Here is a 13,006-nt window from a genome sequence, read left to right as displayed (position 1 = left end):
CTTTTGTGGGGAATTATGAAACTGCTTATTTTCTAAGAGAGTAATGATTCCCAGGTTTTTTTTTCTGGGAGTATAAGAGGCCAGTTACATTTCTGCTTTTTCTGGCATCAGGAGCCTCCAAATTTCTAACCTTCAAAGGCCCTGCCTGTGAACTCAACTTTCTGACTTTGGAAACTTCAGCCAAAAGACTTGAGTCCTAGCAAGTCTCCACATATGTGCAGACCTGCTAGGTTTAATATGTTGCTCCCCTTAGCATACATGTGTATGAAGTTACAGGTAGTAGGAGACTGTGCTGCTCTGGTTTACGAGTAACACAAAGGCGCTAAGTGCCACCAACTTTCACATTATCAGGCTGTAAAGTTCAGACATCAAAATCGTTAGTTGAGCAATGTGTGCATCAGTAGAATTAAGCTGTCAGTTTCGAGGAGAGGATTGTCAAAGCTCACAGGCTAGATATGGCTCTTGGGCAAAACCGAAATAAGTCCAATCTTCTTCCCATTAGATCACTACTTGCAGCACTATCTGACTCTGAGCAGAGAGAATCTCAGACCCCAGTGTGAATTGTATTCTTGCAGGTTCCATTGAGCGAGGCTGAGTGGTCATTTATTAATATCATTTAAATTATTGTAGATTTGCCTGACTATCGCTGATAAAACAATATTTTACGTGGTGCTTTAATGAGCCATGTGTTGTGAAAATCGCCAACCAGTCCAACGAATGAGTTTTCTTTTGCTATTTTCAATATGATTTTGAATTTCAATGGGAATACTATGCTATTGTCTTCCAGGCTCGGTCAGTCTCTCTTTTTAACGTTTACAACATCTGTCTAAGCGCATTAATTAAGAATGATGTGGACGTGGCGGTGTTGGACTGGGGTGGACAAAGTCACACGACACCAGGTTATAGTCCAACAAGTTTATTTGAAATCACAAGCTTTCGGAGCGTAACCCCTTTGTCAGGTTTAACAGAGCGGATATGAAAAGAGATATTAAATGTTTAATCTGGCCTGGATCTGGTGTTCTCCAAATAAAAGCTTTATAAAATAGAGAGACTGGCATATTGAATTGACATATTAAGGATTTTTGATTTGAATTCAATCCAAGCAGACAGAACGATTATTTGCTGCTTTCCACTCTGCAAGGTTCTCCTGTGAGGTATTTTTTGCAGCCTCAATTCATTTCCTACTCACATACCACAAAGTTACACCTTAATAAATTGACAACCTCATTCAAGAGAGAGAAGAAATCTTGTATTTATTATAACACTTTCAGCACCACAAGACAGAGCGGAGCGCTCTACGGCCAATGAAGTATTTCAGAAGTGTCGTCATTGTTGTTATGTGGGAGATCAAATTGGGTAAATGATTTGGAGATGCCGGTGTTGGACTGGGGTGTACAAAGTTAAAAATCACACAACTCCAGGTTATAGTCCAACAGGTTTATTTGGGAGCACAAGCTTTCGAAGCGCTGCTCCTTCATCATGTGGGATAAAGGATGTCAAACCTACAAAGTTCACACTGACGCCATTTCAATTCCTGGCGTGAAGCAGGATTTGAACTCTACCCCAGACCTAATTTGGGAGAAGCTGAGGGCCCAGTTTAACAAAGTATTCAATTTTCCACCATTGCCAGTGCACCAACAATCCTCTAGCCTTGAAAAGCATAAATTGTATTTTTTATAAAATGGAATTCCTCTATAGAAGCGGCTAACATTCACTTTGTAAAGAGAAAGTTGAAAGTATTCAAACACTACCTTCAGAATAAAATATGTTCCACGCCATTGTCATAAATATTTTAGTTTTCGTGTACTCAGAAGTTAAAAATCGACAATTCCAGGTTAAAATCCAACAGATTTACTTGGAAGCACTAGCGGCGTTCCAAAAGCTAGTGCTTCCAAATAAGCCTATTGGACCACAACCTGGTTTTGTGCGATTTTTAACGTTGTCCACCCCGATCCAACACCGACACCTGGAAGTCATGTACACAGAAGCTCCGATTTTCCTCATTCGCTCGAGTATTCAATAACGGAGAAAATGGGTTGGTTTAAGGTTTTGATTGGATCTTCCTAAATCCTTCAATTCCCTTGGATATCAAAACACGTCCAGTTACTTAAAGGTATAGTTTCAGTGCAATACTCGTTACCAAAATACCGGCTGCACTGAGAAGAGAGCACAATAACATTCCGTGTAGTTAAACACCAGGCTGTAAGTTTTCCAGATGTTTAGCTCAATGTTAATTGTTAGTGAAAACACCAGTCAATACAACAGTCTCCATGAAACAAATTATGCCTCTGAGCGCGTGATTTGTTTTTGATAGGCGTTTGCCTGTTCACAATCTTTTGGCTTTATTTTAATTGGAAATCTCTGTAATTCATAAAAGGCGTAGGTCGGCAAAACATTGTTTTTTTTCTAAATACAGAACGTAAGCGATATAATAAGTGGAAGTTGAAATTCCCATGAGAGAAACGAGTTGAGATTTGTATTTCGCTCTCAACAATTACATAAACATTGCAGTCGCCTGCTTTATATCACAATTTGATTTCATGTTCACCTCTCGGAATTCTAATAGTATGATTAGAATAAACATTTTCAACCAACATTAAATTGTATCGTTTCACCAGGTTATAAACCCCGACCTGTCTTCAGGCAAGCTCCGCTGTTGCAAATTACAGAAACCAGCAGCACAGCTTTTATTTCGAACAGACAAATTCGCATCAATTTATAAAGTACTTCAATAAATAAACGGAGTTTAAGCTTGTCGTTTCTAACAAGTTTTGTGGTTAGGACCTGTGTACGTATGACAGGTTTAAGACGTTTATTTTACAGTTCGGATCAACCCTATTTCAGTTATAGCGACACATCCCCTTTGAACCTCCCCTGCTGTTCATGCGGGTCCAGTCAAACTGTTAACAAATATCAAGTAGTTTTGTTCAGCAGTGCGGGAAACAGTACATTTTTAAGAGAGAGGCGAGTGAACAAAACGAAATTATTTTCCACTGTCCTATAGAGCATCACCAAACGGTTTACATAAGAAACGGATCATTTTCGCCACATTAGGAGGATCTGAGCAAAGCCGAAAACGAATTATAGAAATATAAACAAGGACCTTTCAGTCTTTGTCTCGGCCCACTCTGGACCGCGTACTGCTGACTAGCTATAGACAAAATAATCAATGTTTTTATTGAGAGTAGAATTATTTGAATATTCGAGTGCATATTGCCAATAAATGTTGCGAAAATGCTGGAAGCATTCCTAGTTTGATTTATTGAACGACAGACCCGAATGCCATGTTCAAATGTGTTTAAAGTTTTACATTGCGGTATAGGTTTGTTCAACAAAGCATTGAAATTGGTCAGATCACACACTCGATCAGGTCACGGTTAGACCAGATTAATGTACAGTTCAAGGTCTTTAATGTAGACAAGCTGTTAGTTGGGGCGGTAGATCAAGGCTGAGAGACGGGCAACCAGATCTTATTTAAGAATTAGAGATCTGAATTTTTCAGTATGCCGCGGCATTATAAATGATGAACATCGGATATTTATCAGGAAAATGGAATGAAATTCTGTTCAGCGCAGCATTCAAATTCCCTTAACAAATTCATCTAACATAAATCAATATTAGCGAGAGTAATTAGAAGATTATTGCAAAATTTGAACACACCACCCTATCATAGTGCGTTTGCCAACTGCGACAGGATTCGTGTACAGTTTCATCTCTGATTTCCCAGAGACATTAAAAAATTAAGCCATTAAATTGTTTCCATATTGTTAGATTTGTGGCTACGATTGGCGTCATAAGTTTTTTTTTCTCTCTGTATTGTGACCCAGGCAACAGGTACACCCCACATAAATCAAATGAAAAGGAATTACACGGCGTAACTACGTGTAGATTTTCTTTCATTTCATTGTTACTCTTGTATGAAATGATTTATCTACCACACCCCTAAGCACACCCCCATCCCCGATTAATTTGAAGTCGCCCAATAAGAACATTTGGCTCCATGAAGGAAGATGATTTAAAATACACTAAATTAACGTTTGCCTCCAATAAGTAATTTTCAAAATTTATCCCAAGGTGTCACAAAACATTGAACATGGAGGATTCGGGAATAAAAAAAGGAAAACTTTCGTCGTTTACAATATGTGAATAACAGCAGTTTGCCACGGCTGGCTGCTAGCTGCAATGAGTTGGCAGAGGGCAAGCGCCGGTATATAATTTTGATGTGGAGATGCCAGTGTTGGACTGGGGTGTAGAAAGTTAAAACTCACACAACACCAGGTTCTGGTCCAATAGGTTTATTTGGAAGCACTAGCTTTCGGAGCAGGTCGCGCCACCCGATGAAGGAGCAGTGCTTCGAAAGCTCGCGCTTCCAAATAAACCTTTTGGACTATAATCTAGTGTTGTGTGATTTTTAACTATATAATTTTGAAGTTGTCTCAAATGTGTATTTCTAACCAAGGAGAATCTTTGGAACAACTCCGATGCAGCAGCAGGGATCTCTGTTAGAAATAAGCCCTTTGTTGTTTCACAGTCACAAATCTTGACTAAGTTTCACATATGCCAAACACAGACTACTTTCAAGATGTCTGGTACAGTGCAGTGCCGAGAACGTCCTTTGTCACCTGTTGGACCTCTAGGTTAAATATCTTGTCCGCTTTTTGGTGAAAATATCAAGGGTTGATTAGAAAATGTCACCTCCCCCACTTCTTAAAAATCTGTAATTAAACATTCCCGAAGCAAACAACAAAAATTGAAGTACAATTCTGTCCAGTTTGAATGTATTTGGCAGTTAATGTAAACTAGATCCTGTTTATTGCAACTTAACCCTTGCATTTGCTTGTGTTTTTTTTTAAGAAAGCAACATTAGACATATTCTGATGCTGGAGTTGTAATATTTGTGTCACTTCTTAATATTTGTTTAAAACCTCATCTGCCAATGTTTATATTCAGTAAATTTGAAAGCTGCTGGAGCACTGACTGGCGTGTTGGAAATTGGTAACTGTGGTGATTAGGGCAAGAGGCTGACGTCAGATACCAGGGAGTCAACACACACCGAGCACTATTATTTCTCGTCAAACTGCGTTTGCTCATTAAACTCATATTGAACTCTGATTTCTACATAGTTATCTATAAACCATATATAATATTCACGGGTGTCTATATAATATAAATGTTAAATATAAAGAAACATACATCCTAACGTTTTATTTGAATCTGTACCTATTATTGATTTCAGTGGCCGGGTCCCTTTTCATAAAGATGTGTAAACCTCCTATTGTCTGCAATGAATGCTTTCCCATCTTCATTTAAAAGAAGTGGCGGAGCGGTCTCTTCTTTGATTATATGGTTATCTTCGTTTACAATAATCATTGTGGCTACTACTTTATGCTGAAGATAATTTAGCAATTTCCAACTTATAGGTGTGGGGTTTGATGACTGATAATGACCAAAAACAAGATTATCACGTGATTCCTAAATTAATATGGTACAATGGGAAAAAAAACACATGAATGTAGAGCCGCAAATGACATCCGCTATTAACGTTATTTTTGAAATACTAAAGCCCACTGTGATGTGCCCTGTCTTAAATCTGGTTACTTAACAATATTTTATGCATTTGTACAGACAGTCCTAGTCATTTATGGTGTTGGCAATCACCAGAGACCATATTAAACTTGTTTTTAAATAAAAAACACAACTTGTTAACATTTCAGGCTCACGTATATTTTCACTCTTACGACATGCATAAGATAACAAACGACAAAATACAGATCAAGTTAGTAGCAAGGGCTTTCATTTGTCTCTATTAACTTTAAATACACTCACCGTCTTTTCATTAAACCATTAGTCTATTAATCACGGACGTTAATCAATAATTTACAATAAAATACAGTTTCAGATTTTGCTTCTTTGAAATTATTATACTATAATAAAAGCTATACATCAGAACATCTGAAGTTTGGCGGCACAGATTCAAAACGATATACACTTCTCATACAAGACCAGACACTGAACAATTGCCATTCAGGACGTACCTTACAGAGCTAGAACGGGAAACATGAACACCAAATACTTTTCTTTTATCCTTCAGGAGAAATCAAATTCTTTTTTTTTTAAAAAGTTTTTGTTGATGTTGTTGGCTGACTTACCTAAGCTGTAATTCAAAAATATCCAAAATCCTGCTGTTCTACTTAACAGATCAAACGATAATCGATTTTTTTTTTGTAAACTAAGTTGTTTGGGATGTGTACCAACTCGCATACAGTAGTTACCATAGCTGTAAAACTGTGATGTCTAGTATTTAAAGGGCTGCACTATGGTCGCTTTAAAACTGACGTGAGAGTTAACAATTTCATCACAATTTAACGTATGGATCGTGGATAGGTTGATTCTGCCTTTTACAAATTAATCTAAACTGATCGAATTAGGAATTGACCATATTTATGTATGCTACGTGAATGTTAATTTTCAATATTTTTAAATTCAGCCTCACGGGTCAACAATTAAAATGCCGTTTCCTGAAGATTTCTGTCAGTCCATTATTTTTTTGTCCATCGTTTCTCTTTTGCCGTTTCTGGAGTAGGGCTCGAAAGCGGAAGAGCTCAAGTATCTAGCGGACAATTCCTGCAAGTTCCCCGTCAATGACCCGGTTACAGTTATGGGCGAGGCGAGCCTGGTGCTTACAGTCCCGAGAAGAGACGGTACCGGCATATTAAAAACATTGTGTCCGGGATGGGTGGTGGTCAGTGTCGGTGCCCCTGATGTTCCCGCAGTGAGTGACGAGGTGCCCAGTGTGGTGCCAAGGCCCACTACGGGGGCACACAGAGCTGAACCCAGAGTGCTGGAGGAGCAGGGCAGGAGACCAGATAAACCCGGCGGGGACAGCAGCCTCCCTTGTTCAAGGAGCCGTAACACGCTGCATGTTGCCGCCGTCTCGGAAGCGGTTGAGCGAACATCAGAATCCTTCCCTTGATCCTTTTTCTGCTTCGTGCGTCGGTTTTGGAACCAGACTTTCACCTGTTTTTATAACACACAGTGCATTACATGAATACACACCAGCATAACGTAACCTTAGCTTTTATTCCCCATATTCGATTTAGGCCAATGCTTCAAAATAGGCTTGTGTCTTCCATAAACCTGAAAATGGCCATTCTCGATTACGTTATTGCAAACGCACATATGTAAACTGAATAAAAATGAAAGTTTAAGACTAAACGCAAACCTGGGAATGCTAACAATTGTTTTTCAAATGTTGCTTATAACACACCATTACATAAACAAGATAAGTTATGTAGGACTTAGTTAAACCTCCGATCTGTTATTCAGTGCAACTGAACATTTGGAATATTAGAGTCGTTTTGATAACTCAATATGGTCGAAAAACTGAATAGGCTCATTTCACATTTTTACTGCTCTTCGGTAACAACCAGCTACCGCCAACCATTCACCTTCATGATGGTGACTTGGATATCAGCATTGATTCTGAGCACAACGCGTCCTACAAATATATTGACTATGCTGTAGCACTCTGATTAATTCTCTGATGGATAAGTTAAATATGATGTTACAAAACTGAAGTTTCTAAACTTACATGAAACAACCGTTTAAGTTTGCATTCCAATAACCATAGTTCGAAAAAATGCTAGTCTTTCCGATTCTTCGCAGAAATAATTTGGTGCAACAGCCCTAGATTTCCTCCACCTTAAAATACTGGGACAACGCTTGTTGATAACTAATTGCATTTCGAATCCAATTTCTAAAAAAAAGTAATTCAATTATCTGAACGGAGTACATTGCAAATGTACACGTGTTTTATGGAGAAGTGAATCGCTTCCCAAACAGATAATCTGAAAGCACTCAGTATTATTCCATATTTTAAGAGTTATCATCTATATTGGTTAACATGGGCCAGACATTTTAAGATGCTTAAGAAACCACTCAGGGTTATTCGTGGTTGGTTTAATAATGACTAAATCAAGTTTGTGTTCAACTAAATTGCAGTAATTCTTGCCAGCGCTACGGACTCAGATAGCATGAACACATCACTTTAAAAAACGAATTACTGATACAGGAGGTAACATATATTTATTGCAATATATCCAATCCAAACCTTCAGGAAAGCGAATGCAACAACAAATAATACAAGGCTTTGCAATAAGACATTTGTGAATCACTGTCTGTCTACCTGAGTTTCAGATAAGTTGAGCTGTCGAGCCAGTTCCGTTCTCTCGCGTCCCACAACGTACTGACAACGCTGGAACTCCATTTCCAAGCGGTACAGCTGCTCCGCGGTGAAAGATGTTCGGGTGCGTTTGGGGCGATCAAGGTCCAACCCTTTAGGTAGAATGATTTCTCTTATGGAGCCCTTGGCATCTGCAGGATGGAAATGCAGCTGTTCGTTACTTCTCAAACAATGCAACAACTATTTCCATTTATAGAACTTCCTTAGGTTAATAAATAGCTAAAGCAAACTATATAAGTAGCAAGCCTTCCCAAATAAGACATCGATTTTGGCAGTCGAAGATTACAAGCTACATTCCAAACATAGTGGTATAAGGTCCCACCTTTGTTCTATAACGCGTTATGTTATATAGGGTTAAATCTGGCAGTTTATATTTGCTTGGAAATCGAAATGGAATCAAATACAGATGCATTTGGAGATTCATTTTGAAAAATATCCAACAAAAATATAGACATTTTATAGGGCAACGATTTTTGAAATAAACTGTCGGTCACTTGGCTTCTAAGTTATTTGTAAACCTTATTACATATATCTTTGGCTGCGTTGCATCACCTCACGTGCTTCGCTTAGTTGTGTACACTGCCAAATTTCACTCAAAGAAAAACGTACAGATGATTCATAGCGGAAAAAAGGACTTGTCTTATTTTAGTGAAATGATAAAATGACTGTTAAACTAGAACGCGCAGCCTGTTTTGTGACTGTATTACGATTTTAGGATTTATCTTTGTTTAATAATCATGACACGCGATTAAAACGACCAAAGTGCGTATCTGAGCAAAGCAGAACTCTCGGTACAGTAACACAGTTATTACTGGAAAATATACCTAGCTGCCCACGAGATTAGCATGACAAACAAACTTTGGTTTGCAAAAAGTAAAAGCACAGTCATATTTCCAATGAAATCGCGAGAAAACCTAGATCATGACTAGCAAAGAATTGTTTCTGAAGCTCACGGTGTCCGTAACCGGAAGCATGGGACCAGAAATGGTTGCATTTCAGTTTATATTGGTTACATTTACAGTGGTTACATTTCAGAACACTTCGGTTCTGGGAGAGTTAGTTGTGCCTGCAATTAAGCCGGGACCAATCGGACATACAAGGATTAGAATAAATTTCTGAGAGGAACTGAATTTCTTGAATAAAACTCGAAAATCCAAACTTGACCACTTATAACGACGAGAAAGTGTTTTTAAAGTATAATATGTAATTAAGTATATATCTGATTACCCTTCACCTTGTCTCGTTAATTTTAAACATGGTGTCATTAGTAACTACCATTAAAAACACAGCAAAAGTGTTTTCTACGTTACTGGAAGCATAAATAACCCACAGCAGTTAATCAGGACAATGCCCACTGTATTAATAGATTAATACATGATAGAACTTCAAGTGAACTTTTTGAGTAAGAATTCGGTACCAAGGAGGAGTCAGAATTGTAAACACAAACAATAATTACAACCCTTCAATATTATAGGAAGTGAATTAAATTCACAATTCTTCGCAATTCTTTCACATGTTTTCAAATGAGGAAAATGGACAATTGTCCTCAATTTTCTACTAATGAAGGCAAACCAATGAGTTTGCAAACAATGAAAATCACTTGTCGGCTTATCTATCTGCATATGCATTGTGACCAGCACATTCCATGAACTACAGAATCTCCCATGATATTAGTGAGTTATATATACTCTAAACTCAAGCGACGCGAATGCAGATGGCCCACAATTAATTTTGACTTCAAGAAAGCAATAGATTTTTTTCAAAAATCGGACTCCAGGCTAGTTGCTCGCAAGAATGCCATTTTATGCTAGCCTTGCCGTTTAGTTTGAGCGAAATATATTTCCACAAGACAATGTACATTCACGAACTGTATCAAGATTAAATCGGTTTAATTCCAGAATCGGGGTGCCTGTAGTTAGGAGGCTGTGAACTTCATTGGTGATTGCCTTTTTCATGAAGAGAGTGGTAATATTTGTAGCTTTTATATGGTAAGTTACAAGGTGTTGATTTGAGCCCGAGTCACAGAGCCATTGTAGACGTAATGAAGAAGATCCTGTCCTGGGGTTGCCAATCTTTGGCCTTGTTAGGAAGGGAAATCATATTTAATCTGTCTCCCATAAATTGTCTGAATTCACCTACTCGCCAGTGGTGCACCTCTAACTTCCTCATCATTACTTTTTTTTAATATCGCGTATTTTTAATTAGTACAAAATTCTTCCTCAAAATTGAAATATTTAGATGGAAACAAGTACAAGCTAAACAGAAACAGCGCAAAGACAGCTCGGCTGGCTAAAGGCAGTAATACATGGAGTGGGGGTTGGTGCAGGAATCAGAGCCCCGAGCAGAGACATTTTTTTTAAAAAAATAAGGTAAATTACTGAAAGGAAATGTCATTCCTTTTGTTTTTGAAGAGGTTATCATTGATCTCGTACAGTTTCCTAATGCAAACACTCGCCCTTGCACTTGGAAGAATTCGGAAATGTAACCATAAATACGGAAAAAGACGAAGCAAATTGCCTCCAATATATAAAAAAATAAACTGTTCCATGCTCCTGGTGAGGTTTACAGTAAGCGGCAGATCATGCTATCATTTTTCTAAAAGGTACATAACAACGTGGTGTTAAACGTAAAATAGTATTTTGCATCGTGCATAGGAAGCTCAAGCTGGGCCAAATCAGTGGGACAAGTCCGTTTAAAACTGAACAACAACAGACAGACAGACAGACAGAGAGAATGTAAACGCGCTCACCTCTTACAAGAATTCGTCTACAATAGTCCGGGTCACTACTACTAGATTTTGTTTTATTGCAGTCATCGGAGACTGCAGAAGCTGAGAAAGTCTCCTGCTGGTCCTGCATCAAACAATTCCGGAGGTTTCCGTGAGAATCCCGTGAATTCGAGCTGGTTTCTTTCCCTTCTCGGAGTCCATTCTTCAAACCTTTGCTCGACTCCGCTTCCATTATTGGCTCTCGATTGCATCTGACTTCCATTGAGGAATATTAGTGAAACGTAGTGCAAAAAAAAATGAAGCCACAATATTTGTGGGTTTTTTTGTGGGGGGTGGGGGGGGGGGGTGGTGGTGGGTGGGGAGGGAGGGGAGGGGGTATTGCACAAATTATTGTCCCAGCTGCTGTTAAAGTTCGCTTTCTGAACGAGGGTGGTTTCCGACTGTTCGGTTGAAACACTGCTTTCACCGATGGCCGTGCTTTTATGGTTGTCCGGCTCCAAATGCCAAATGATCAACACTCTGCTACATAGTGCTTTAAGCTGTAGACTTCCAGATTTACTGTTGTGGGAGATCTACAAATACCAGGCACATAGTACGTACACACTTGTCGTTTCAATTGATTGTGGGTAATTTTACGGTCCGACATTTACGTTACTCCATGAATACACAGACTTGTTTGGATTATATATCAGATCTTAATAGATGGTTTCTGTGCTCGCCTTCAATCAGGCAGCTAAATACGCTAAACTGACTGGTCTCAAATGCGAAAAACTACACTTGTCAGAGAGTTAAGAGTTTGAGGAAAGTTCTGAGCAGTTTTCATGGTGTAATATTAGCGCCGTAAGCAGCCATCTCTAAAGCCTGAACTCCTTTGAGCTTGGTGTCCCTTGAACTGAACGTTCAGAGCAGTGAGACTGAGTCACCTTTAGGACTGCCCAGATAGAGAGAGAGAGAGAGAGAAAAGTCTATTCAAAATATATCCACAGGAAACAGCCAGTCCGGAAAATCCTAACTAAAGATTCTCTAAATGAAAAGTTTCACCTCAGTTATTTCATTGTCAGGGCAACAATATACTGGGTACCTCGAATGGACAATAATCCAATAAGACCATTGATTATCCGACAATGAATCAATTCAAGTAAATGGATGGCTGCTTGAAGCACGCTCCAGTCCTCCTTGTCACCTCGTGGGGCAGAAGCCCTCTTCACGCTGCTCTCCGCATTCATTCTTTTATGGGAAATGGGGGAAAGAGTGAAAGATGGCAATTATCTAATTGGACTATTAACAAACAATTCGCCGAGTGTGGCTTGCATGGTCGTGTTTCGTAGGGCGGGGTGAAAGGCCACATGTCGGACTCAATCCATTCACAGGAAGCCGGGGCCGCTTCGGGCGCTCCAATGGAGGTCTCCTCGGCCCGGAGCTCCCGCAATACAAGCGCTACCCACCGAAAGGAGGACTGTCCGCGATCACCATGGTGCTGCTGCCCCTCTCAAAAGAAATCCACTCCCGATGTCTTTAAAACAAACCCCCACAAAGATCGATCCCTCACTGTTCTTTCATTCCTTACTCCAGCAGACACCTTAAATAATTTTCTCTCCACTTGTCTCTAGTTTGGGGCACGGAGCAAAAGGGGATTTATCATTGTTTGTCATTGTAATGAGAATGTATGATTACGGAAAAGGGGGGTGCGTGGAGGGGGGGGGGGGGAGGGGGACTAATGACCTTGAAAAATGAAACATTTTCGTCTCGTTTTTTTTTGCCAGCGCAGAAAGCACTTTAATTGGAATTTGCTGGGCTTTAACATTAAAATCAGCGATTTAACGTCGGGGCTAAAACCTTCCTGGCCCCCCCCTTTGTGTATGGGCTATCAAATCAATTTGACAAAAGTTTTCATCCTATGAATTGCAAAGTTGGACCGCGACCACTGCCGCCAGCGAGTCAGCTGCGGATTCGGCCTGATTTGGGTGGACCTTCCATACTGTCGCGTTGGCTGGATTTTCTCGCAACCAGTAAAATCTCGCTAAAGTTCTTTTGCT

General features: G+C 39.4%; 1 protein-coding gene across 2 annotated transcripts; it reads right to left on the bottom strand.

Annotated features, from left to right (window-relative positions):
- Positions 1-5,693: 5,693 nt before the first annotated feature.
- Positions 5,694-12,529, bottom strand: vax1 (ventral anterior homeobox 1). Of its 2 annotated transcripts, none has more exons than XM_072557340.1 (3): positions 12,052-12,529; positions 8,186-8,373; positions 5,694-7,017 (listed from the first exon to the last, which is right to left on the bottom strand). In XM_072557340.1, the coding sequence occupies exons 1-3, from the start codon at positions 12,194-12,196 to the stop codon at positions 6,532-6,534; spliced, it is 819 nt and encodes a 272-aa protein (XP_072413441.1). In that variant the 5' UTR covers positions 12,197-12,529; the 3' UTR covers positions 5,694-6,531. The 2 variants fall into 2 exon arrangements, with proteins under 2 accessions (XP_072413441.1, XP_072413440.1); XM_072557339.1 differs by lacking the exon at positions 12,052-12,529 and adding an exon at positions 10,992-11,293.
- Positions 12,530-13,006: the final 477 nt, after the last annotated feature.

This window comes from Chiloscyllium punctatum, chromosome 38 (genome assembly GCF_047496795.1).
Source record: "Chiloscyllium punctatum isolate Juve2018m chromosome 38, sChiPun1.3, whole genome shotgun sequence".
In the NCBI taxonomy this organism is placed as follows: domain Eukaryota; kingdom Metazoa; phylum Chordata; class Chondrichthyes; order Orectolobiformes; family Hemiscylliidae; genus Chiloscyllium; species Chiloscyllium punctatum.
This window is presented reverse-complemented; position numbering and strand designations above follow the sequence as displayed.

Bases quoted from the DNA above. Each gene is read 5' to 3' on its own strand.
- vax1 (XM_072557339.1), bottom strand. From the start codon at position 11,232: ATGGAAGTCAGATGCAATCGAGAGCCAATAATGGAAGCGGAGTCGAGC. The intron at 8,374-10,991 runs GTGAGCGCGTTT...TCCATCCTGCAG, and splicing joins TAGACGAATTCTTGTAAGAG to ATGCCAAGGGCTCCATAAGA. The intron at 7,018-8,185 runs GTAGACAGACAG...TTATAAAAACAG, and splicing joins TCAACTTATCTGAAACTCAG to GTGAAAGTCTGGTTCCAAAA.